This window comes from Solanum lycopersicum, chromosome 9, assembly GCF_036512215.1.
Source record: "Solanum lycopersicum chromosome 9, SLM_r2.1".
In the NCBI taxonomy this organism is placed as follows: Eukaryota; Viridiplantae; Streptophyta; class Magnoliopsida; order Solanales; family Solanaceae; genus Solanum; species Solanum lycopersicum.
In genome coordinates, this window is record NC_090808.1 from 36,816,166 (window position 1) to 36,844,048 (window position 27,883).

The following is a 27,883-nucleotide window of genomic DNA, read 5'->3' on the forward strand; positions in this document are numbered from 1 at the left end:
AACCCTCTCAAAACTAAGATATAAACTCCAAACGACATTTTAATTATTTGCAAGAACTGTCTATCCAAATTAATCACAAATTCGTAAAATTCAAATAATTGATTCAAAATTTGAAGCATTATAATGACCATCAATGGTAAACTCTTGCTTCCATTATTTTAAAGATCTGCAATTTCTGCTTAAAAACTTGAGTTTTGTACAAATTTTTTTGTTTCTTTATTCATCTTTTATTCGGATAAAATAGTGACATACGAGAAAAAACTGATTGAGGTTGATTATTTAGATGGAAAGCTCAAAGAAGAAAAAGAAAAAAAAAGGAGGGGGGGGGGGAGAAGATAAAAAAAACGCAAAAGGAATAGAACAGAAAAAAAAAGAAACAGAGAAGAAGTATAGGAGTAAAAAGACAGAGAGATAAAGAAGCAGAACAATGAAAAAAGAAAAGGAAAAAAAGTTGAGAAAGAGGTGACGACTGTATTATTTTCTTAATTTTAAAAATATTGTATTTAATTAAGAAGAAAATTATATTGACATATATTATAAATATTTTTAAAATATAACATATTTATGTGATTTATCCATTCATAAATGTAATAATGAAAATTGATTGAAGATAAGTTAATTTGAAAAAACAAAAACGCGAAAACATAATAAATCAATTAATTTAAAAGGAAGTGGGTTGTGGGGAAAATTGTAATCCGCAACAAGGGCAGGGACAAAAGGTGGGAAAGGAAAAACGGAGAGAAATTTGGGGCAAATAAATGGGTTGGTGGTGACGGCAGCGACACGACTGCGATTTTTTTAGATTTGATCGGAGACACATAGTTGTCATCTTCATCAATCTAAGATAAAAATGCAAGGTAGCATCTATTCGAGGTGTTTTAGGGGTAGGGAGTTGTTGCTCCACAAAGCACAAAAAATGATTTTGAATTACATCCCTTCTCGCCCTTTACCTTCCCAACTACTAAACCCTCCAAATTATCGAACTCATCTTTCAACCATTAAACGATACCCATACCCATGGGATTCTTCAAGAACCGGTTTCAAACAAATCAAGGCATTCATTTCTGAGTTTCCTGCTAAAAACCCTGTATGTATGTCTTTTTATTTTTATTATATGAAAAAAGAAAAGAGTCCTCTCCTTTTTTGTCTTTGATTGACTATTTCTGGTTTAAAGGATGGAAAATCAAATGGGCATGCCATGTTTTCAACATCTTCAGCTGGCGAAAAAAAGCCTCTCCTCAACAAGGAACAAACTCAGCCTGCAACGGAAGCCGATCAAATATCTAATGCCAGAATTATAAGCACTCTCGCTAAATACTTGTGGATGAAGGATAATTTTGAGTTCCGCTTTCGCGTTATTGCTGCCTTGACTTTACTAGTTGGTGCAAAGGTGTGACAATTGTTGTCTTCTAGTTTGCTTTATTTATCTATTTACCCTAGTATGGTAGTACTTGAGTGCGGATAACTAGTTGCTTCTCCCATCAGCATAGGGAGGGATCCTTTAACTCTGCCGCCCTCACTTAGGAAGACACTAGACCTCCACTATCACCAAGGCTTAGGCAGGGAACTTGCTTTAGTTCTTCAGGAGTTAGTTATGTTATTAGCTTTTCTCAAGGAATGGGCATTATGTGGAGATTGCTGCCAAAAGGGGGATGAATATTGATTTTTCTGCTGATTAATTATTGCAAAACACTGATCTTTTGTGCATTTCATGCAACAGGTTGTGAATGTTCAAGTACCATTCTTATTTAAGCTTGCTGTTGATTGGTTGTCAACAGCTACTGGCAATGCTAGCGCGCTTGCAGAGTTTACTACTGCCAACTCTACTGTTTTGGCTCTTTTCGTAAGTCCTGCTGCGGTCTTGATTGGGTATGGTATTGCACGATCAGGGGCATCCGCTTTCAACGGTACTTCACACCTATGAAGTAATTGCTTGTGCTTGTCTTGAGATTCAGAGTTACTAGTTTTGTTCTTTCTATCATTAAAGGATATAATTTTCATGCTCAATGAAAGATAGATATCTATTTCCTTTTCCTCATCAGCAAGTCCTTTACTGTTCTGTTTTAATATTTCTACATGCCTTCATCTTTTCTTTGTGTGCAGAATTGCGAACTGCAATTTTCTCAAAGGTCGCACTCCGCACTATTCGGTCAGTTTCACGGAAGGTAAAGACAAGTTTGGTTTGTTTGCCAGCCTATTTTGTACTGTGTCTCCTTAGATTAGTTGTCACTGACAGGAACCACAACATTTCTAGATTTTCTTGGGTAACTTCCGTAATGATGACAGAACTCTAAGGGAATGGAGCGTGAGTTTGTGGGGGTATTGACCCGAGATCCAAAATTATTGTAGATGATGCGTTTATTGGGAGATAGAGTTTACATTCTTATCTTTGGACAATGTGTGATATACTAAGATGCTTACACTTCGTTGTCTGTGTCTACGATGGACTCTTGTCAATGAAAAACTATCACAATAGTATCTCATGGATTCGTCCAAAGTTAGCCTCTTTTGTTCTCAATTCAAAGGTGAATATTGGTCTATGTCACTCTGTTAGAGACCATCTTGGATGGTTGTGTTAAATCATGCAAGATGAATTGAGATGGGAAATTTACCCTTGAGCCTTTTCGGCTTTTCCCGTGTCTACAACTTGAAAAATGTGGGCATTTCAAAGTGGGTAAGTCGACTTAAGAAGACTTTAATCTCTTCTACTTATGACTTACGTATTAGATAAAGAAATAAGGAGGAAGATTTTCATCTTTTTCGTGTGTAGTACTCTCCTCACACTCCAATAGAAATTTCCTTTTTTCTCCTACTATGTTATGAAATATTCTGGTTAAACCTAGAACTGAGCAGGTCTAGGGTCTCAGTCCTTGTATAGTGTATATCCCTTAGTGTTGTTCAATACTCTGTTTCAAGTTGGTTGTCCTGGCTTGATTTGGGAAGATAATAAGGTGAATAACTGAGCATACTTCAAATCACCGATCCACCATTGACCATGTTGTCATCCATTTTCATTGTTTGAACAGTGGGTCACAGTTTAAATGTCTCATGTTTTAACTTATGGAAATACTGGTGACAATTGCAAAATTTTCAAAAGATGAATTCGAATTTGGGATCAAATGTTATCCATTGAAGTGCTTAGAGTAAGAAATTGGTCTCCTTAGTTTGTTGTTGCTTCTTATGTGAGAATAGCAGTTTAGTTAGCAGAAGATTATAAGATGCAGTTGATGTGTTGAAGTGACAAATTTACTTGTATGCACATTTGGCACTCTTTCCATTTAGGTGTAGTTTCGATAACAAAGTTGAATAGAACTCTTCAAGTCTCCATTGGTTGCTGGACACTACAGCTTTGAAAAAATATTCTTCATGTGTTCATTAGTCATTGTGCGAACTCTAAAGTGAGTTTAACTACTATATTAAAAAAGCATTACCATTTTCAAAAAAAAAAAAATCTACTATATTAAAAAATGGTGTCCTTTGATGAGTGATCATCTAGTATGTTAGCTAAATATTATGCCCGTGTTCCATCTGGCATTAGTTAATGTTGATAGTTTTGCATTTTCAATTGCATTTATGCTTTGCACGAGTCTTGATCGTGTCATATCTTTTTACTTTACTTAAATCTTTTCTTTTAATGTGCTGATGTACATAACAGGCTCTAATATATGCAGGTCTTTTCGCACTTGCATGAACTCGATCTGCAATATCACCTTAGGTATTTCTTGACACACTTTCTTCTTGACCTGATGCTATGCATATTCTATTCTAAAGAATTGCAGCGAATTATGTGCTTTTATTATTGCATTTCCTCAGAAATATCATTTGCCGCATCTGTCTTCTCTCTCCCCTTTTCCTTCCCTATTCTCTCATGTTTCTCGTCTTTAAATTGGAGTAACAACTGAATTATTGGACCTCAAAAGTGATTAAAAGCACATACAATATCTCTCTTGTTTCTAGGAGAAAGATCCCCTCATTTCTGTCTTCCGGTGCTGCAAGAAGGTTAACACCAGCCTGGACTGTTTATGTAGACACCATTGTTGTGAAAGGCAATCGCCTCCAATGATGAAGGCAAGGAGACCCTTCATCCTTCATCGCCTATTAACTATGTGGCGATGCCATCTTCAAAAGGGCGACAAAGGCGTCACCTTTTGTATTTTCGTAAAAAAAGGTGACCAATTTTTGGTTTTTAAAAGTTAAATGATGATTTTAGGGTTTCCTTTCCAAAATTACAAAGTTGTATTCCTAAACTGTGACTGAAACCAATTGACTAAGCTAGACTTCTCTGGTGACTAGCCATACTTTTCTGGTTACTCCATAGTCCAACCAATACATGTTCCTTGTTTTCTTCTTCTTTCAGATTTCTTTTTCCTCTGATTCTTTTTCCTTCTTTTTTGAGAAAAGGGTAACTTATGATGAATTGGAAACTTACATTACCCAAGAGGTTTTTTTTAGAAGGTAACAGTTAGAATAGTAATAAGTATTTCGTACTTAGAATAGGAATAAAAATAGAAATAAGAATAGGAATCCTAGTCGGAAAAGGGTTCCAATGTAGTGTCTATAAATAAGGTCTCAACGTAACAATTTAGATACACAATTCAATAAGGGTCAATCTAAGGTCTAGTGAAAGGTATTGACTTTTCCACCTAGACAATTCCTTGTTGCACCTTTTTATCACCGCACTTCACACCTCTAATGCTTTATTTTTTCCCCTTCTTCTTCAGAATTACATCTACCACTGTTTTTCCGCACTGTTTTGGCTTTTGTTTTGTTTTTTCTCATTCAAGTTCCAGACTTTAAGGGGTTGTTTGGTTTGAATATAAGTTATGCTGGGATAAGTTATACTGGGATAAGTTATGGAATAAGTTATGATGGGATTAGTTATGATGGAATTAGTTGTAATTGCTTGTTTGGTTTGTCATATTATAACTTATATTCATTGCATAATTTTTAAGAATAAGTTGTTTGTTTCTGATAATTCCCTCCACCTCATTTATTTAATTATTACATTTACTTTGCAAGCTTTAATTAGTTATTCTTTTTCTTTTTTAAATAAAATTTCCATCTTATTTAGCTTATATATTTTGTATGTGCATTTCCATGATTGTAGTGTGTGTTTTTAAAATTAAAAATTTCATATTATTTAGCTTAAAAATGAAACTTCCATCTTAATTAGCTTAAAAATAAAATTTTCATCTTATTTAAGCTTTAAAATAAAACTTTCATCATATTTAGTTTAAAACTAAACATTCATCTTATTTAGCTTAAAACTAAAACTTTCAATTTAATTTTATTAAAGTAATAGAAATTTTATCATTAAAGTTATCTACATTATTACTGATATATAAAATATAATTTTCAAGTGACTAGTAAACTATTTAATTAAAAATATGCAATTTAGTGGAGTGAACATTTTAAGAGAAATCAAAATCAAAATAAACATAGGAATTAGGCGAATAAATTCAACTTGTGATATATTCATATATAAAAATTGTATTTATTATATAATTTTTTAATGGAAAAATATATTGTCATATGAACAACTAATAATTAAGGTTGTGAATGGCATTATAAATATTGTGAAAAATTATGTTAATATGCATGAATGTGAAGTGGTGTAAATAAAAGAGTTTAAGGGGGGCTATTTTTTTTATTTTACCTACTTTAACTTATCCTGGGATTACTATTCCACCCCAAGTAAGGATAACTTATCCGAGGACTAATTGTAAATCCTAGGATAGGTTATCTCAACTTTTGCAACCAAACAACAGATTAAAGGCCACTTAAAAGTTATCGAAGTATTAAGTTCGTTTATCCATCAAACCAAACGATCCCCAAGTATTTACCATCTATTTTTCAGTTTTTGAATTGAAATATTTGCTAATAGGTTATTGCTATTGAGATTTTGATTATTTATATATGCAGTTAAATATTTTATTTTTTTGTATTAATTGATGCTACATTGAAAAAAGGCGAGTGCCTCGCCGCTCGCGTGGCCTTTGGCGAGGTAGATACTTGTCATCTTTTATCGTCTTTCTCGTCCAAAAATTTGGTATACACTTTGACTCTATCTTTTAGAAGTAGGAATAATCGTGTTGTTCTTTTTTTATGTGAGGGATGTTGCGGCTGCAGAAACCTAATTTACCCAGAATATTATACCAAAGCAAATGAATCTACATTTCATACAAGAATTTAACTTCCCATTGTGGAATCATGGTGCCAATGATTGAATAGAAGGCCTAAAACTGTGCCTGTTGCTATATCATATTCTAGCTTCAAAGAGAACAAAGCGTTCAAAAAAAGAAGCAAGGATATCATGACATAAATGTAATTTGCTTCTCTACCAGCATTGAAAGCAATATATTCTGATGGCTGTGCTTTAAAAGAGTCCAGTCTTATAATGACTTACACTAAGTACCTAGTTCCTTTAAAATTCACACTTTGTTCAATATTGAAGTCTGAGTGGATAAATGCAATCAGCCTCATCAGTCGAATAGTCTGTTTCCTTCAAAGACCTAGTTAAATAAGGCATACCAGTTGGGTTATTATACTGTGAACTTGGTTCTGTTTAGTTCTATGTTAAGTTTCATCTACTTGTGGCTTTGTTCTATATTGATTTAGTCTTTCCTGATGCCAAGGACCTTGGTGAATGGGTACCATGTCACTATTAAGATGCTTAGGACAGTTACTGTCTATATCTTATATTTTCTTAAAAATATCTGAGTGTTTAAATTTTATTCCATCTGTTTTGCTCTTGTGAAGGTGATTTGTGGTGTGTATTAGATTTGTTTTATATTCTTCTTGCATTTTGCAGTCGAGAAACAGGTGGTCTTAATCGGGTCATTGACCGTGGTAGCCGAGCTATCAATTTTATTCTTTCGTCAATGGTTTTCAATGTTTTCCCGACGATATTGGAGGTATATATCATTTATTCCATCATTTAGAAGGCAGCATTTCTGATTAAAAATTCCTAAATTTCTCATGTTGCTTCAAGTATTACTCCAACTGTATTAACATGAACCTTTTCAGATATCAATGGTATCAGGTATACTTGCATACAGATTTGGAGCTTCCTTTGCATGGATTACATCACTGTCAGTGGCTGCATATATCGCTTTCACCTTAAGTATTACCCAGGTTATCTACGAGCTAAACTCATCAAGTATTAGGAAAGGTCTTCTATTTTTGGATTTCATGTCCCTTTCCATCTTTTAGTTATTTATGGTCATACTAGTGGCAGTTAGGTGATAGCTGATATATCAGTAACTTTTAGTGAGTCTGGCTTCTAGTATCTTTTGTCCAAAACTTCCTGTTCATTTTGTATCTTACAGTGGCGAACTAAGTTTAGGAAGGAGATGAATAAAGCTGATAATGATGCAAGCACACGAGCAATCGATTCTCTTATCAACTATGAGGTAAGCTTGTGTTTCTACGTACCATGGTTAACTTGTTTTACCATGATTAACTTATTTTATCCATTTTCTGATATGCAATACACTTGATTGTATTGGCAATTTTCATTTTTGACAGACTGTTAAGTACTTTAACAATGAGGTGTATGAAACCGAGAAGTATGATCACTTTTTAAAGAGTAAGTTGTAATACCTTATGGCTTTTCCCTATCATATAATAAGCTCTTCTGCACTCTTATGTTATGTTATTATGTTTTGTATATGTTGGGTGAATCAGATTGCATCAACTGTGCTAACATTTATGATTTAACACAGTTTTTGGCAATTAGTTTAAGTCCAAATTTCAGGTAAAGTATAGGAGAAGTTCAATCTTATCATGATTTAAGTTACTTGATAAAGAAAAACATAAATCATTGAAATTTATTCAGTTTCACAGAATGGATACCTTGTCTACATGGCTTCCCTTCAACAAACATGGGTTGGCTTCACCTTATCAGAAAAATAGAAACATGGGTTTGCTTCACTGTAAGTGTACACTTTGTTGTGGAATCTAGCGATAAAGCAAAACAGAAGAATATGTTCTTTTTCCTTTGTGGTCTTAAAACTATTATATACTAGTGTACTAAAGGAACTGATCATATACTTTCTGTGCAATATGAGAATTATTGGATGGTCAGTCAAGTTGAGCGATAGAGGCTACTTGGGAGATGTTTGCTTACTTGCCCGATTTGGAATAAACTCATTATATTACTTTAGAGCAATAGGATCATGACTGGGTGGTGGACCATGCAAAACTTATGTCATGACTGTATCCAAGCTTATGACAATAACTACCATCGGGTCTAGGTTTCCAAAAACTACCTCCTCGTGGATTCTCCATAGATTGATATGTTCGCTTTTCTATGAATTGAGATGCGAGAACAAAGGAGACATTGGTCGGTGATAAAACTACTTTGTGACTTGGCAGTGCGGCACGACGAAGTAGACGAGAGAATAATTCATTAACTGTAGGAGCGCTAGGACTAGCTAAAATCTAAACACACTGAATGATGGTAAGTAGGAAATCCAATGCGTGGTCAGATCTTGCTGGAAAAGTCGCACGTTAGGTTTTTGTTGCTGGAGAGTGGGGGACCCATGGTGGTGTTGGTTTTCTCACATTATTGATAAAAACAGCTGATGATGCAAATCAGCCCCAACAGTCGCCAGAAGTTGATGCACGATGACTTGTTGACTGAGTTTTCTTCCCCGTATTTCTCACCAATGCTCTACTACCATGTGAAAAATATTGGAGAAGAATATTATTGAATTGTGTATTTACATTATTATACAAAGACTACTTATAATCATTATTATACAATCCTTCATAAAAAAATAATACAATTCTTTATCAAGTAGGATTCTATATACTATTCCCATTCTAAGTAGGATTGTATATGCTATTCTTCTTCCTATCTTATTCTAACACTACCAAAACACCATCAAACACCAAATCTATATCTGGTAAATCAGCCATGAACGCCCATCACCTTCACAGTACATCCGATTCTATGACAGCTGGAAACAACCATTTCTCTGACCAATTCATCTTTTTCTATGACACCCTGATATTACACTCCCTCTAGCCTATCTAACAATCATAGCCTCCCTCAAAGATTAGTTTATCCGGTTGAAATTGTGTCTGATTCGCCCGTTGAAACTCCAGTTTGAGGTGACGGTGATGTTCGAAGTAGCATTGCAGTCAAATTTTCCAGAATTTTCCTGCTTTATTCTTATTGAAAGGGCCAATTTTCTTATTCTTGCTTGTGATGGGGACATGGGGTATGTATCCAGCTTGCAGTCTTCGAAGCAGCGAGATTTTAGTGCGTAAGGTTTGTATAGAATTTAGGAAGACATTTCTTCTGTGATATTTATTTTAGTGTATATTTAATAATTAAATTATTGTGTGGAAGTTCTCAAGAACCTGGAAAAATAGATACCTGATCATTGAAGCATGCCCCATCACGTGGTTGAGGATCCTCAATTATAAAGATATATATAATTAAATTATTGTGTGAAAGTTTCCAAGAACCTGGAAAAAAATAGATAACTGGTCATTGCAGCATGCCACATCACCGGGTTGAGGATCTTCAGTTATATAGATATATAGACATAGATTCATTGGCTTATGATATACAAAACTTTGACTGTTACGTTGTCCTCATTTTCTTTTATTGGAATAAGCAATCATGATATTATGTTGTCTCCAGGATATGAAGATGCTGCCTTAAAGACACAACGTAGTCTTGCAATCTTAAACTTTGGGCAAAGTGCAATATTCAGCATAGCTCTCTCAGCTGCTATGGTTTTATGTTCTAATGGGATTATGAATGGTGTCATGACTGTTGGTGACTTGGTAGAACTTTTTCTCTAATTACCTTAGCTGAGTGATTATTTTTTCTGCAGTGTTAGCCCTCTAATAAGAAATATTACTATTTTTTATAGGTCATGGTAAACGGGCTGCTGTTCCAGCTATCGCTTCCACTGAATTTCCTTGGTAGCGTATATCGTGAGACCATCCAAAGTTTAGTGGACATGAAATCAATGTTTCAGTTACTAGAGGTATCAGCCAGTTCCTTGATATCATTGTTGTTTTGTTTTATTTGCTAAATACATTTGTGCTATCTAAATGATTATAGAGGAAACAGTTAGGCATGTGACATCAAATTTTGGAGCAGAAACATATTATGCAGACGTGAGATTTCTGGTATCAGATGATGCCTCGCGTATCTTGCTTCCTGAGTTCATAATAAGATATTCTACCTCCTATTGTGTCTCTAGGGGACTGTCTGCTTTATTTCTGCAGCTTAAAAGAATTGGATATACAAGCATTATTATATTTTTTACCCAGTCAGGATAGGATATCAGTGATGATAAAGTTGGCTTTTTAATGGAATAGACACCTCTTTCGTTCTCGTCTGATGTGGTACGAAGCACTATCTTTTCTTTATTAGTCCACTCTTGTTATTATACATTTCATTGCCCATCTCGTAGATGCTCAGACCGTGAGACTGTTTCCAAATGTTGCTGGACCACCTTCTGATCTCTGCAAGAGTAAAGGGTACATTTACTATGTTCTCGAATTTTCTCACCAAACTTCTTCTCAATATTTCATTGTGCAAGAATGAGTCATCATTAATGCATATTCTACCCCTCTCTTTCGTAAACGTACTTGCCACATCTATATTATTTATTCCACCCCCGAAGTCTTCAACATAGAATCTGCATTTATGAAACTTTTATCCCCGCTAGACCATTTACTGCTCCTAAGAGCTTCAGAATGAGGATTATTTTGTCAGTCAACCTATGCTCCATTTGGGTAGCTCATTTGTTTTGGGATTTAATGAACCTATCCACCTTTCTGCTACAAAGGTCCATCCTAAGTTGAGTGTTAGATCTGGGATAATCAACACCGATCTCCTCTTGCCTTTCAAGTTTATAATGCTGATGTATCTGCCATACTTGTTGAGATTTCTTGCGCAAATGGTTCAAGTGAAATCTTCTCTCATTTTCCCTCTTCTGACTGAGTTTCCTTTAGACAAGGAAGCTTCCTTCAGTCTTTGGAGTATACACATCTTAGTTTTCTTGGTAAAATGAGTCCTGGTAATGGAGTTTCTGCTTCTCTCAGTCATACCAATCCCCAGCAGTCCCTGAGAGTCTTCCAAGATCGTAATACTTGAAGCCCAAAAGCAAAATGAATGGTTTTTTCCATCAGAAAAGATAGGAAATGGGTGTCTATAGAATGGGGAATGAGTGGGAGGAAGAGAGAAGCAAAAGGGGTTGACTCCGGTGATCGGAAGGATCACCGGAGGGGGAAGGAAGTTATAGATAAAGACCCAGGTCATTACCTCAATGGCTGTGCCTCGGAGAAGCAGGTTTTACTTTCCCTCTCTTACTTTAGCCAGGTTGTTGACCAGATCGGAAATACCGGGATGAAACTTGGTTCTGTCCCATTCCACTAAATTACGAGGATAGAACCGGGACGGACCAGAATCAAACGGGATGGCACATATAGCTATTTCAAAAAAAAAAAAAAATTTGTTTTTGAGTTATTTTGAATTACGAAAATATGAATGTTATTTTTTTATTTTTCTAAGTTTAATAGTTAAATAGTATTTAAGTTTTGAAATTTATAGTGTTTGTTTGTAATTTTACATAAGTTTATTTTAAAGATTATATTTTTTCAATTTTTACTTATAAGTTTGTAAGTTGAGTTTAAATAAAGTCAATTTTTTAAAAAAGATTTTGAGTTTATGTTATAAGTTTTCAAGATTTTAATTGATGTTTATAAGTTATAACTTTTTTTTTGACGTAGGTAACTGGTTTCTATTTCTGTAACACAGTAGCTCGGTTGTACTGAAACCATATTTACAAAAGAACTCAAAATCTACTATCCTATCCTTATAATGAGTCTAAGACATCACTGATAGAGACAGTATCATTAGATACATCAAAAACATAAAGTCAAAATACGATTCATTTTGACTTGCTCTATAGTATGTTCCATATTCTCAAAGACTCGAAGGTTCCTCTCTTTCCATATTGTCCACCATATAGCTGCAGGTACAATTCTCCAGTTGTTTCTGTTTTTTGTGTGAACTCCTACTTCTTCCCAACTGTGTATTGCTTTTGTGATTTTGCCTGACATGGACCACGATATGTTTTTGTGACCTAGGAATAATCTCCATAGTTGACTTGTGACCTTGCAATGTATAAATAGATGAACCACTGTTTTTGCAGTTTCCCCACAAAAAAACACCTTGAACATAAGGGGATCCCCTTTTTCATCAAGTTATCTTGTGTAAGCACTACTTCCTTAGCCGATAACTAGATAAAGCAAGCTACTTAGTGTGGGATTTTGGCTTTCTATGTTTCCAAGGCCATCAAAGTATCTGCTGATTTGGTTGGTTCATCCCTCCGTAGGCTGCATTTTAAAAGTCCCGTTACAATTTCCCTTCCACTGTAGGATGTCTTGTCCAGCCTTCAAACCACTAAATTGGTCAATAGTGCTGAAGAACTTTGCTACTCTTGGTTTTTCCCAATCATTGAGGTATCTCCTGAACACAAAATTCCACCCCTGAGGTGTCCATAATTCTGCTATTGTGCCCTATTGATGTAAAACTAAGTTATTAATATCTAGGAATAATGTCTCCATGTTGCCTGCTTCATGCCAATCATCCTTCCAGAAGACAGTTTTAGCTCCATCTGCCACTTTGACTATGGTGTTAACTTTGAATTCATTCCCACTATTGTGAATGACGAGCAATTCTCGCCATCCTGCACTGAGGCGAGGCAAGCTCAAAATAGGCAACCCAAGGCGACTTGATGGCAACGTAATTGGCGGCGCCATTTTGATTTTTTTTTAAAAAGATTTAACTTAATAATATTGTCAAAATTAGGTTTTTTTTTTCTATTTTCAAACTTTCATCCGCAAAAGTTGTGTTTTCTCTTCACCACAACTCCACCTATAGTCGCTACTCCTCGTAGTCTCTTCCTCTCGAGGTGCAGCTCCTCTTCATCTCTTCCTCTCGAGTTGCTGCTCTTCTTCGTCTCTTCCTCTCGAGTTGCTGCTCCTCTTCGTCTCTTCCTCTCGAGTTGCTGCCAGCCGCCAGGACCCTGGTTTACCTCTTTTTTTTTTCTTCTTTTCAGTTCCTCTTCTTCTTCTTGAGTTCTCTACTTCTCTTCAACTTCAGGATTAGTATGCATTTTATGAAGATTGTTTGTTGGTCTGTAACTCTATATTGTTGAGAGGTTAAACTTGTCTTGAGGTTGAAAGTATTATAAGATTCAATAATCTATATTGGTATTGATATATGCAATTCAATAATCTATTAATTGATATTTATATATGCAATATAATATTTTTTATTTTTGGTATTAATTGGCGCCTTGATTCAAAAAGGCAAGCGCCTCGCCGCGTGGCGAGGCAGGCCCTTGTCGCCTTTGTTGCCTCTCGCCGTCCAAAACACTGTTCATTCCACAAAACTTTGATAGATTTCCAGAAGCTAACACCATAAGGAGTGGTGACCTCCTTTGTCATCCAATTTTCGTGCTCCTCATATTTAGCTTTAATGACTCTAACCCAAACACTTGGATTTTCATTTTAATATTTCCATAGCCATCTCATTCTTAAAGCTTTACTCTGATTCTTCAGATTTTTGATCCCCTACCCCCAAATCTTCTCATTTTTTTTAATGACAAGGGAAACCCACAGCCGCTGCCCTCTGGTGCGCACAGGGTAAAACCCCACTCCTATGTAATAGCTCGCAAACCACATAGGAGAGGTTTTCTCCTAATGCTATCCAACCTATTGATGATTCCTGGTGGTATAGGAAATAATGACATCATATACTTTGGAAGTGCATCAAGCACAGAGTTTATCAATATCAACCTTCCACCCATAGAGAGATCTTAGAACTTTCACCTTGCTAACTTCTTCTCACATTTCTCAATCACCCCATTCCAGATTTCCATAGACATAGACATGGCCCCAAAAGCAATCTAAGGTAGATAGTTGGTAGAGCACCAACTTCACACCGTAAGATTGTCATTAAGATTTCCATGTTTGGCACTTCATTAACCGGGTGTAGAAAAATTTTCCTCCGGTTAATATGTAAACTTGACATTCCTTCAAGTATTACCAAGATCAATCTCAGTATTTTGCGATGCTCTTCTTCAGTATCACAGAATATAAGTGTGATCTGCATACTGAAGATGAGTTATCTTCAAGCTATCCTTCCAGATCTAACAACCTCAAATCCTCTAAACCAACCATCCCTGTTTGCTGTCTAAATCATGTCGTTCAGTCCCTCCATGACTAAGAGGAACAAAAAGGGCGATAAAGGATCACCTTGTCTTAGGCCCCTCCGGGAATTAAAATGACTTGCTGGTGAACCATTAATAAGTTCACTGTTGGATACAAAATTTAATCCACTCCATTTACGTCCAGATCCCATCTTCTCTAGCAGATCCATAAGAAAGCCCCAATTGACATGATCATATGCTTTCTCAATGTCTAATTTGCACGGGATTCCAGGTTTCTTCAAGTTCACCCTGGAGTCTATCCATAATCTGTCTTCCTTTGATGAATGCCAATTGTTGTGAGCCACAAGCTCAGCCATCATTCTTTTCAACCTTTCAGTAAGCACTTTGGAGGATAACTTGTAAATACTACTTATCAGACTGATGGGTCAGAAGTCTATTAATTCTTTAGCACCTTTCTTCTTTGGAATAAGGGCTATGAAGGTAGCATTGAAACTTCTTTCAAACCTTCCTTGCTCGTATAAATTCTGGAAGGTCTTCATGATATCATTTTTTACCACTTCCCAACACTTGATGCAGAACCCCATTGTAAACCCATCTGGACCAGGTGCTTTATCAATTTCACATTGCTTTAGACATTTCAGTACCTCCTCCTCTTCAAATCCCCTTTCTAAATCTTCCATTTCCTGCACCGTCAGCCTTGTGCAATTTGTGAAGTTGTTGGCAGGTCTTCACCGGACATTCTCTGAGTAAAAGTTTTGGTAAAATTCCACTATTTCCCCTTGAATCCTTGCTTGATCATTGATCAGGTTCCCTTGAACAAGAAGTTGGTCAATGTTGTTATATCTCTTGTGTGCATTAGCCATCTTGTGGAAGAATTTGGTATTCTTATCTCCTTCTTTCAACCACAAGGATCTAGATCTTTGTCACCACAAGATTTCTTCATTCTTGATTAGCTGCTCAAAGTTCATGATTAAGGATGCCTTCTCCATTGATTCCTCTGTTGTTAAGCCTCTGGCTATTGCAATGTTGTCCAGAGTAGCCAACTTCTCTAGCAGATTCTTCCTTTGTTGAACTAGGTTTCCTTGCTCACTTCTACTCCATTCTTTCAGTTTATGTTTCAATTATGTTTCAAGGCTTTTAATTGGAAAGCTAAAACATAATCAGGTCTCCCCTGCTAATTAGAAGAACTCCACCACACCTTCACTCTATCAATAAAACCTTCTGTGCAAGCCACCAATTCTCAAACTTGAAATAAATCTAGTTCTTCTTCCAGGAACCTCCTTGAATTGTAATCGGAGAATGGTCTGACATTATTCTTTGGAGTGCAATTTGTTTCATATTATTGAAAGAGTCATCCCATTCTTGAGACACCAATATCCTGTCAATTCTTGGGGATTATTTTCCCATATCCCCTTTGAACCAGGTGAAATTAGCATTCTCAAGATGAAGATCAATCAAATTCATGTCTTCAATCAGATCAGAGAACTCCCTATGCCCTTTGTTCTTCTACTACCGTTCCTTTTCTCCGAGACATATCTGGACACGTTGAAGTCCCCCCAATCTGCCCAGGGACCTTTTATTAATCCTCTGATTGAGCCAATCTCCTCCCATACTAATCTTCTTTCCACATAACAGTTAGGAGCATACACCCGTGTTATATGGCAAGTGAAGTCTTGCAAATTGCAATTGTGCTTCAAATTTATAAGTAAGAGTGTATGCACCTATCTCTAGTATTCCACCTTTCCAAATTCTACTATCCATAGCATCATTATCCCTCCTCTAGTTCCACTTGCCTCCAAACATGCCATTGTAATCCATCTAAATTCCCCCCCCCCCCCCCCCCCCCCCCCCCAGTTCCCCCATTATGTTCTTGACTACCCCTCCTTTTATCCCTGCTATTTAAGCCCCTTACATTCCTTGATACTAGTTTGAATTGCATCATGTAATGGTCAGGATGTCCCTTCCCTTATCTCTCTACATCCACCACTCTTGAATTTCACATCAAAGGCGACTAAATCCTCGAAAATCAGCCCTTAATAATTTCCCCAGTTTCAGCATGTTTTACTTCACCAGCGCAGACACTTTCTTCTCTTTTTCTGTAATTAATTTTTGTCATGTGCGCAAAGGCTCTGCCTCTTCGATCTCTCATTCTTCGATAGAAGCCAATGAATGATCTTTGACCAGCATTTGTGCATGAGCTTTCTGCCCTCCTCCTCATCTCCCCCCTCAAAACTTCTTGTGTAGTTGTATCTTCTGCAATTTGCAGAGGCTTTTCCACCAATTCCTCACTTTGATTTGCCACTATCATCTCCTGCAGAGTGTTCTATTCTATCTCTTGCATGGCTGGAAGAGAGGTGTGGGATTCCATGTCTTCCAGAAGTCTTGTCTTTATTGAGTATGGGCTGAGCTGAATTTGTTATTTTATTAAAATTAACAAAACTTGCCTGATCCAGGCCCATTTTCCACTTCCACTTCAATTAAATACCCTTCCTTGGGCTTTTGTAGGCCTATTCTGAGCTCTTCATTAAAGAAGGCATGTGTGACTCTCACATGACTTTTTTAAATCCCCATTTCCAGCTGTCATATGTACCTTCCCCACCTGTTCTTCTGTACAAAAATCCCTTAACTTTACGGATTTTTGTACTGAATCACAGAGATTGACGTTACTTTGTGTTACCCTCTGGTCCAAGTCTTCTCCAGTGGTACGCCATGTCTTCCCCGGTGACATTTCACACCTCACTTTGCTTTCAGCCCATATAGGGAAATGCTATCTGATTCCCTCTCGCGCTATTGACACCTCTTGTTGTATGCCTCTGCCATTGTTTGCAACCAAAATCCTCGCCCATTTCATATGGTTCTTCAACTCTGTCTCCTCTTCAGTAGCTATCCAGCCACCACAAAGTTATCCAATTTCTCTGAAAACTTGGTGCGTCCAAAGGTGTAGAGGATAACCCACGACTTTAATCCAAGTTTCTTTAATTATCGTGGTGTTTGGAAGGCAACCAAGTACCTGACTCCTCCATTCTAGGTTAAAACATAGGTTTTTCCACTTCCATTGGCCTTGCACTGTTTGTTCTTCCATGAACCTGTTGGGAAATTCAAAAAAGAAACATATCTCCATATAGCTTATATATGTTGACCCCAAATGTGTTCTTCCATTCAGATGATGACCATCTTCTGATCTCATATATAGAGAAGATTTTTCTTTAATTGCCTTGGCCAGATACCCAACGAGGCACCTCTTCAACAGTCCATCCTTTGCCTATCTGCTGTGTTTGCCACCTTTGTTTCTCGATGGCCCTTTGAAATCCATTTACTATCGCTCACAGTCTTCGAACATGGATAGTTGGATTCTGCTAATCTTGAGGTATTGGGTAGTACCTCTGTTTTGGAGCATTTAATAAAATTCTCTAAGCTATGTCGTACCATCCAGCATTCAAGACTGGTTCCGGATAATAATTACTGATCTTCCCCCTGCATTTAAGAAGATAATGGTTATATAGATGGCGAGTGCCTGATCGAATTGATCAGGTCATGTAGGAACAAGGTTCAAGTCTACCGGTCTGTTTTTTTTTTTTTTTTGAAATAGAAAACTTTTAAGATAATGGTTATATATCTCCCATATTCATTATGCTTCCTCGTACAAAAGTTCTCTTCTTTTCTGTCAGCAAACTTCCACCTCCTTGTGCTCCTCTTCTGATCAGTTGATGCTTCTCTTAGCAAGAAACATATCCATTCCATCATCTTGCTGCTAACAGCTGATCTTCTCATCATCCTTCGACTGCTCTCCACCCATTCATGTCAAACAGATCCATATGAACTCCATCTTGTAATATCAAACTATTTGAATCCCGCACTGAAATATATTCTGTTTTCCCCCATGTCTGTTGTAGAGGAGGAACAGAAAATAAAAGGAAGTAAACTATAGCTAACGGGGATAGGTGTGCAAGAAGAAGAGAGATGGTAGTTCTCAGGCGACTTACCGGAAAGAGGGTTCTCTCTCTCCTAGGAAGTAGGAGAGATTTTTTGGAAAATGTGCCTGAGAGCATTTTTAAGCCTTGCATAACTTGTAATTTAAGTAACTTAAATTTGTAATTTGTTAAAATTATAAATTTTAAAGTTTTTAGGTTTATATTATTTGAAGTTGATGAATTAAGTTTGTAATTTAAAACTATTTAAATAAACAAAAAAAAATGATAATAGAAGTGTAAAACAATGACAATAATTTTGAAAAAACCAATCCAATTTATTCAAATTTGTATTACAATTACAATTTTCTTCAAAAAGATTTCATGGACCGGAATCGGGATGAACCGATACGGTATACCGGTACCAAGTCACAATACCATCCCGTTCCGAGTATCGGTTGAGTGTATCCATTCCGTCACAAATACTACTGGACCTGAACGAACCAGAATGGTATCAGTATAACCCATTCCAGTGCCCAGCCTTAGTCCGTACATGGCCTCTGTGGGTCCAACTGAAATTTCTAAAATATCTCTAAGTGTGAGACTCATCTACGAGACCTATCTGCGACTCGTACATTAGATGACGGACCGTCCTGGTGAACCGTATAAAAGTACTGGGACTTGACACTTTCTGAAAAGTTAATGTTGCCAACTATGGCTCCACCTATGGTTCGTGGTCCAACCTACGAACCGTCGGTAGTTCGTCTCTGCTGGCACCAGATTTGGAAACCTGAAATTTTTCCTCCTTTTCGAATCCGAGATGTTACACTAATCTAATTTCCTTACATGTTCTGCTATCCTAAATAAAGTATCTTCCCCAAACTGAATTAGGTTGCATGCTACTGAATGAAGTGATAAAAATGAGGTGATATTCTGAGGGGATTACTATGTTGTGAATTATTTGAAGTTCCCACTTGCGATATATTAGTATTATTTTCTGTTCTTTATTAGGAAGCAATGTGTGGTCACTGATCAAAGGTAAATAGTTAACTAATGCCCTTCTTTTGTGTTGTGCATTATCCTGTTCAGTATTCTTTTTAACAATTTGAGAAATTTCATTCATGTGCACCAATATGACGCCACAGGCTCCACATTACAAGCATTAGACGTTTAGTTTCCAAATATCAAGCCGTGTAACTCTTTATCCGTTACAGCCTTTACATCACTCTGGTAGTAGACCTTGATGATACAGAAATGCTGATTTGGCTACAAACATATTTACTCTACCTGCCATGCATGTCCTTGCAAAATTGAACTGTCATTATTCATGTCACAAACAATAAAAAGAATGATCACCAGAAATACATCGGACACTAATTGAGGAACCATTTTTAGTGATATAGAATTAATTCATGTATATGATAGTGATACGTTACGTGCATTGGTTGGAAAGGAATATGAGATGTTTTAAGAATGATAAGAGTAATATAGCTTTTCTGTAGAGTAGATGTATTCAAATTTGTACTTTTGTTGTAGGGGAAACATATTTCAAAATTTAGATCAGCTTGTGGATTTCATAGGTTTTTTGGTTCTGTAATTGTCACGGCTTTGCTGTAACCTGTGTTTCTTCGAGTACCTCCTTGGTGCTACTTTAATGAAGTCTATTTACCTTATCAAAAAAAAAATCATGTGCATGTTCTTTATGTCTTGTGCATATATATATATATATATATATATATATATATATATATATAAATGTTTTGAGCAGATCTCTGACTAACATATACAGGAAAAAGCTCAAATCGGAGATGCAGCTGATGCGAAATCTCTTAATTTGAGTGGGGGTAGCATTCAATTTGAGAATGTTCACTTCAGGTGCATTTCTAATTCTTTGTTTTTCTTAAAATATTTTTTGGATGAATTATGATGTATTAGAATAGTATAGTTTTCCTTAAAGTGCATGTTTTCACTCAGTCATCAATGTGTACAATTTCTATGTAAGATAGGTAGACATGCATTAGCAAACATTCTGGTTGGTGATCTATGATGTACTTTGATAAGGTATTATCCGTGAAGAAAATTAAATGTTCAATCCCAGTCTGGGTTAGACTGTTGACTTGGTTGAACTATGAGTCTTTCATTCATTTGGTCTATAACGATACTATCAAATGTTGTTTTGAGAATTCTTGCTTGTATATAACTGCAATTTGTTATTGAGGTTACTTGTGAGTAGATTTATTCTTAATCATCATCTTTACAGTAGAGAATCACAAAAATCAAGTTCGCTATAAAGACCACCGATTCATATATACTAACTGGCATCTTGTGGGTTCTCCAAAAGTGTAAAAAAAACAAAAAATTACCATAATTTGTACAAAGATATTTCTTTGCTCTCTCAAAAGTTCTCATGTTCCTCTCTTGGTAGAGTCCATATGTGTGTGAGTGGCACTACATTCCATGGCCACCATATTTTTTTCCTACTCCTGAATACCCGACCTATCATGACATCGTTAACTGTACTTACATCAACCACGACTTCGAGGTTTAACTGTTTGTCTTCTTTGTGCACTAATATGTGATATGTATCCTTTCCCGTCAGCTTGTACCTGCAACACCAATAGAGAATTTCTAATCTTTTAGCATAATGTTGATGTAAAATGGTTGTGGATATTCACCCATGAGGAAAATGTTAAGGTAATAAATGCTAAATGTAGCACAGTCGATAATGGTTGGTTCTCAAGTGGAACAATGGGTGCACATATGGTAAGTGTATGAAAGGGAATTATTGAACGTAAAAATATGTTGGTTGAACATATTGGTTTGTGGTTGTAATACACAAGAGTCTGCTTTCTGAAGGAAATTATTGATGGTAGAAATATGTCGGTGGAACATAATGGGTTTGTGGGTGTAATAGCACAAGAGTTTGCTTTTGGAAGGAGTTATGGTGTGGGAATACTAGCCTAGAGAAAGCTTACCTTGCTGATGGATTGTTTCAAAAGGAGGATTTGGGACAAGGGTAATTTTGTATTCAACCCAAAACTACATCATCCAGAAAATGATGAATTGGAAACTTACATCCCACCCATGGGTATACTTTACAAGTTTACTTTAAAATCAGCTAAATCTACTATATCACCTACGAAATTCTGTGTACACCAAAAAACATAAGGCCTGTACACCAAAAAACATAAGGCCTATACAATTCATTCTAATCTTCTGTAAGTTAGTTTTTTTTCCCTCAAAACTTCTTAAATTTCTTCTTTCCAGAGGGTCCACCATATGCAAGCTGGGATAGTTCTCCACCAGTGTTCATTTCTTCCTCTGTTCCCAATACCTTTTCAGGTATTTAGTAGTTCCTTTGTTCTGCTAGGCATCACCCGTTTAACTCCCAACAGAGTCAAAAACATGTTCCATAGGCTCAACACTGCCTTACAATGAAGGAGCAGATCATCATTGACTTCTGCTTCCTGTTCCCACGACACGTCTTGAAAAAAATTGCCACCCCTTTTCTGTAAAGCCTCATGTGTTAAACAAGCCTTTCTACAAACCAACCAACAAAAACAAGCTACCTTTGGGGGGCATTTGGTCTTCCGGATTAATTTTCAAGGCCAAATGTCCACCCTTGTTATGTAATTTCCATCTAGGTTTGTCAGGCCTCATAGAGAAAGCAGGGTGTGAGTTAAGTACTCCCAATAGGTTAGCAACTTCCCCAATTTCCCAGTCATTTAGTGCTCTTCTAAAACAAGGTCCCATCCCTGCTGACTCCAAGCTTGGGATACAGAGACATTCCTTTGCGTACTCAAAGTGTAAAAATGTGAAAAGGAGTTTCTAAGACTATCTTCTCCAATCCACACCTCATTCCAGAAATCAGTTTTCAAACCATTTCCAACAGTTATTGACATGTTTTTGTTGAAATGATGCCATAATCTTCTTATGGTTTTCCAGACATTACACCCAAAGGTTCCCGCAACCTCCTTAGTTGTTCAGTGGTTGAGTAAACCAAACTTTCCTGCTATGAATCTTCTCCAAATGGTCCTCTCTTCTGAGGAGAACCTACAAGCCATTTCTACAAGAGAGATGTGTTTTGTTTGCTGAGGTTCTTCAAATGAGCCCCCTTATTGAGTGCTGAGAGTCAGTTCATCCCATTTCACAAGGTTATAACCACTCTTCTCCTTGTTTCCTTGCCATAGAAAGGCTCTCCTAACTCTATTGAGTTTTTTAATCAATGCTCTTTGGTATGGAAAAACACTCATCATGTATGTAGGCATTCCATCAAGAACTGACTTGGTGAGGGTCAAATTGCCTCCTAAAGAGAGATATTGACTTCTCCACCTAGATAGTTTATTCTCGCACCTTTCCGACACCCCACTCCACACCTCTAATTCTTTGTTTTTAGCAACTAGTGGCAGTCCCAAATATTTAGTTGGTAAAGAGTCCACTTGGCAGCCCAGAATATCAACCATATCTTGCCAATTCCCAACCTGGTTGATAGGAGAAAAGTGACTTTTCAGCCTATTTACATGGAAACCTGAGATACCTTTAGAAAAACTGTTAGGATGACTCTCAAATGCCTGATCTGACTTGTCTTTGCTTCACAAAAAATTAAGGCATCATCTGCATAAAACAAATGAGTCACTTCCAGATTCCCTCTACTGAGCATAAACCTTTCACCCATCTATTAGCATTTATTGTTCTGAGCATATGATTTAACCCTTCCATAGCTAATAAGAACAAAAAAGGTGACATGGTATCCCCTTGCCTAAAACCCCTATGAGATTGAAAGAAGCCTTCTGTGTTGCCATTTATTATAAAGGGAGAACTTCACACTGTGTTGCCATTTATTATGAGGGAGAACATCACACTGGAAATACAGAAACTGATCCATTAATCTACCTACTACCAAAACCCATGTCTTTCAGAATTTTGAGGAAATCCCAATTGACATGGTCATAAGCCTTTTCAGTATCCAATTTACATAGGATTCCAGGTTGTTTCTGTTTAACCCTTGAATCAACTAGTTCATTAGCCAACAAGGATGCATGAAGTATTTGTCTCCTTTTCAAGAATGACATTTGGTGTTCATCTACTAGCTTCCCAATAACTGTTTTAAGCCTTTCAGTTATGAGTTTAGAGATGATTTTGTAACCCCCACCCCACCCCCCAATTAGGCTAATAGGTCTGAAATCCTTTTGCTCAACAGCTCCAGGTTTCTTTGGGATCAATGCTATAAGGGTTGCATTGAAATATTTTTCAAAGATTCCCCTCTGGTGGAAATTATGAGTAGTCTGCGTCAGGTCCTCCTTTAAGATTTCCCACCATGCCTTGAAAAATTTCAAGGTGTAACCATCAGGACCAGGGGCTTTGTCTCCATCACACAGTTGGATAGTTTGCAACACTTCTGTGTCTGTAAATGGTCTTTGAAGCCATTCATTCTCCTCATTGGTTACTATAGGACAGCCCGTCAAATCAAAAGTAGGTCTCCATGGCGCATTCTCAGTGTAAAGATTGGAATAGAACTGTATCATAGCCCTTTTGATTTCATCAGGTTCTTTATTTCTTCCCCCCTTACAACCAGCCTATCAATTGTGTTGTACCTTCTGTGTGCTGGGGAAAGGGGATTAGGAATTTTTTCCTGTAAAATCATGCTACCTGGAGTCCATAGAGGAAGGGGAGAAGAAAGGCATTGGAGACAGTGTGGGCAGTAAAACTCCAGATTCCAGAAAGAAGAAATATTTTCACATGGTGTATTGTAAGGGATGGTTTCATTGACAGTGGATAAAGGTATTTTGAAGAGACTAGATGCTACATAAAAAGATTGAAGTCAGTGTATTTTGTCTCTGTATTTTCGCTGTAAAGGAAGCTTTGTAGAGGATGATCAATCCTTGGTAGATCTCACAGGTTCCCTGTGAAGATATGTAACTAATTATTGTAAGATGAACAAGATTTTTGTCTCTGTTGGTGGATGAAAGGTGTTTTGAAGACAACAGTTGTTCTATAGAAGGATTAAAGTCAGTATATTTTAACTCTGTAGTTTCGGTGTGATGAAAGCTTGGTAGAGGATGATGAACCCGTGGTAAGATTTTACAGGTTCCCTGTAAAGATCTGTAACTAATTTTTGTAAGATGAATAGATTTTTTCTCTCTGATTAGAACTTGTAAATAGAGTGGCCAGCACTCCGTAAATGCCTGATGAATAAACTGTTACCATTAACTAAAAGAAAGTTTCCATCTCATAGTCATTGATATGCCTTTTCTTCTCATATAAGCGCTCTGTGATGCTGGATTTTGAGATACTTAATTTCTTTTGTCACATTTTCATCCTAAAGCAACGTACATGTTATGGGCTCTTTTACAAGTCTTTCTAGCTAGCAATACTATTCTGACATGCTTAATGCTTTTCCAGTACTTTGGAAGTAGGGAGCTTTCAAAATCACATTAGGTTCTGCAGCTTTTGTTGTTAGGTTGATGGAACAGCTGCTGCTCTTGTTTGAATATTGAAACTCATCATGATGGATAATTGTTCAAGTAGATAGGCTTGGTTGCTTTTTCTACTGTGGCACCAAATGGACTAGTAAATATGCTCTGATGCTTGTTCTTTCCATTTTTCTTAGTTATTTGACAGAAAGGAAGATTCTAGATGGGATCTCTTTCATTGTTCCAGCTGGAAAAAGTGTAGCTATTGTAGGAACAAGTGGCAGTGGTATGGTTCCTTATTCTGTTTCAACTTTTCAGAGTTAATTTGTCTATTGACTTTCAATTTAATCCATTTTGGCCCGAATTCACTGCATATTAAGCAAAAACAAATCATTTAGTTATCTAATCTAACAGGCGCGAGTGAAAAATGCTTATCCGAGTAGTAAAGATCTTTGGATGACAGCACTTAAAAGAACCAATCTGTGGCATAGGTTACTTTTGTTTGTGAAGCTTCTAGGATGTATAAATGAGGGATACATTTTGAAGTTGGGTAGCTAGAGATGCTCCTATAAGATTTTTATGATAATGCCCCTCTCTTGATCGAATTGTATGTGTGTATACTTTTTGAAGTTGACTAGTATGAGTAAATGGTGTATGACTTCTGCTGCAAACAACTAAAAAGGTTCTTGTTTTTTCTTTTCTCTTCGTCAGCTTTCTGGAAACATCGTTCTTTCAATTTTAACATAGGCCTGCCCCAGATCTGACCAATATATGAGATGCCTCTTAGCTGACTGTAGAATCCTTTTTATGTGTCAATATAAATATTCAAGTGTGGGATCTCATTCCCTATTGAATGTTTATGTGGAACCTAGGATTACATACTGTTATGCGTCTTGGTTATGCTATTTTTACTAGTCCTTAATCCTCATCCACATATTGCTTTCTGTTACAGGCAAATCAACTATTCTTAGATTGCTCTTCAGATTCTTTGACACCCATTCTGGAAATGTAAGATTAAAAGCTTTCCACATTGCGGAATCATTTTTTTTTTTTGGATTAATATTGTGGAAGCCAAGGGTCTATCGCAAACAACTTTTCTACCTTACCTTCCAAGGGTAAGGGTAAGGTCTGCATACACTTTGTCCTCCCAAGACTCCACTTCTGGGATTGCAGTGGTTATGTTGTTGTTGTTGATAAATATTGTGGAATCTTATCTATACCAGTTCTGGAAAGCTCATGCTGAGCTCGGGCCCAAGATCAAGATAATAAAGTACTTCATAATTGTTTTAGTTGGATTTAAATAATTTGTTACCTTTGTCAAAAAAATAAATAATAATTTGTGTTACGTTGTTTAGGCACATTAAAGAAATCTGATCACTTCTTAATCATGTATTATTCATTATTTATGTTTTCTCATTAGATCACTGGGTAATTTACAAAAAATCATAATTTGTAAGAAAACAAGTTTGCTAGGGAATAAGCAGATATCAAAGAGACAAAGATTGATGGTATAACATAATTTGAAGTATACAAAATGATTTCAACCTGACTATTATCATAAATTGAAGAAGATATTTTTATATTTTATGTATTTGTGGCCATATAATTTCTAATTTGCGTTGGAAATAGATTGTTTTGGTGTTTTTTTGGTTATCTACTCATAATTTCATGTAACAATGGTTCATGCGTGAAAAGAAATGTCGATTAAAGTCTAGATTGAGATGAAATTCAGAAAAACTTAAATCCGTTAAAACAAAGTTCAAAAATTAATTTAGTTTGTCATCAAATCATCGATCCTTTATTCTTAAAAGAAATTTTCTTACCCAAGCAATTAGGATTAAATGATTTCTGACTAATGAATTTTCTTGCAAGAAAAAAAAGGTCAATAGTATGTGACCATCAACAGTATTTAATAAATGTGGGATTGGCCCTGTTTTTCATGACAGCGTTTGAGAGCCTTGTGGTGTCTCTTATATTATGAAACTTGGATTGTTTGCCTTAGCAATTGAAGGGCCTGTTGGTTTGCACAATTTTCACCTTATAGAGTAAGAAAATTATAGCAGTTTTCTTGCTAGTCTTTTCTGGAAATTATTTATTTTTCAATTATATAATGATGACTTTCGAAAACTGACTAAAACGCCTTAAATGGTATGCATGACGAGGACACTGATATTTTAGCATTTGTCTCAAGAGGGAAGGCTGACTGACTATTACTAAAACTCATATGTTGACAAATCATTGTCGGAATTCTATTTGCACTGCTTGTCAAAGTGCTGATTAGGGACTTTTATTGCAAGAAATACTCATGGCATATAATTTAAAGTATGTATGTGAGAAAGAATCTGACCAATGTCTTGATCAATCTTTGTTCATGTGCTTGATAAGTCCTACTTTTGTAAAGTTGCACTTTCATCAACTGTTGTGAGAAGGAATCTGACCAATGTCTTGATTAATCTTTGTTCATGTGCTTGATAAGCCCTACTTTTGTAAAGTTGCACTTTCATCAATTGTTCATAAACCGATATGCAAATTCATGTGCAGTTAAAGTTCGTCCTCTTATGTTCACAATATCAGGGAATGAGTTTTGTCATATTCCACATATAATCATACTGATCCTGTTTTACTGGATGTTTATATAATTAATTAGAACACAAAATGGAAGTGAATTGGACTCATAGTCTGGTTAAACACGGACGCAAAATTGAAAACCTGTATGTAATGGTAAATGTTCTCATGCCGATGATTGTACATGGAAAATGTGTATTTACATTTCAGGCGAAAGTTCTCTTCTTTTTATTGAATCTTTAGGGGTTTTTTGGGTCATATTTTGTTGGCAGATAAAAATAGATGGTCAAGATATTCGGGAGGTTACCCTTGAGAGTCTTCGGAAATCTATTGGCGTTGTTCCACAGGATACTGTAAGCTGTCATAAGTTATCAAGCTTAATATTCAGCATGGTCCCTGCAAAATGTGTGGATTTAACACGACCATTTCTTTGTTTTTCCAGGTTCTTTTCAATGATACTATATTTCACAATATCCGCTATGGGCGGCTCTCTGCCTCCGAGGAGGAGGTCTGTTAATAATTTGTACTTGCTTCTCTTTCAACTTTGGCGATTCTTACATCATCTAACTCTCCCCCTGTATCAAAATGAAATGGTTTAATAAGGTCTACAATGCTGCTCGACAAGCTGCAATCCATGATACTATTATAAAATTCCCACAGAAGTATGCTACAGTGGTGGGAGAACGTGGACTAAAGGTGAGTTTTTTCAGTCCCTAATTCTGCTCTATTTATGTGCAGGAGCATGTGTTGGTGCCTTTAGGACAATTCTTTGCCGGTTTGCCCTACC

At 36.4% G+C, this 27,883-nt stretch overlaps 1 protein-coding gene across 1 annotated transcript in view; it reads left to right on the forward strand.

Moving 5' to 3' along the window:
* The first annotated feature begins 658 nt into the window (after positions 1-658).
* The window catches only part of ABCB25 (ABC transporter B family member 25), a 36,119-nt gene continuing 8,894 nt past the window's right edge, over positions 659-27,883 (forward strand). The window contains exons 1-17 of the mRNA XM_004246967.5: positions 659-1,087; positions 1,175-1,390; positions 1,721-1,907; positions 2,104-2,165; positions 3,672-3,715; positions 6,812-6,914; positions 7,027-7,134; positions 7,329-7,412; positions 7,528-7,588; positions 9,656-9,801; positions 9,891-10,007; positions 19,908-19,993; positions 24,729-24,817; positions 25,484-25,539; positions 27,369-27,449; positions 27,539-27,604; positions 27,700-27,792. Of these exons, the coding sequence (XP_004247015.1) occupies positions 851-1,087; positions 1,175-1,390; positions 1,721-1,907; positions 2,104-2,165; positions 3,672-3,715; positions 6,812-6,914; positions 7,027-7,134; positions 7,329-7,412; positions 7,528-7,588; positions 9,656-9,801; positions 9,891-10,007; positions 19,908-19,993; positions 24,729-24,817; positions 25,484-25,539; positions 27,369-27,449; positions 27,539-27,604; positions 27,700-27,792 (1,836 nt within the window). The 5' untranslated portion in view covers positions 659-850. The remainder of the gene's footprint in view (positions 1,088-1,174; positions 1,391-1,720; positions 1,908-2,103; positions 2,166-3,671; positions 3,716-6,811; positions 6,915-7,026; positions 7,135-7,328; positions 7,413-7,527; positions 7,589-9,655; positions 9,802-9,890; positions 10,008-19,907; positions 19,994-24,728; positions 24,818-25,483; positions 25,540-27,368; positions 27,450-27,538; positions 27,605-27,699; positions 27,793-27,883) is intronic.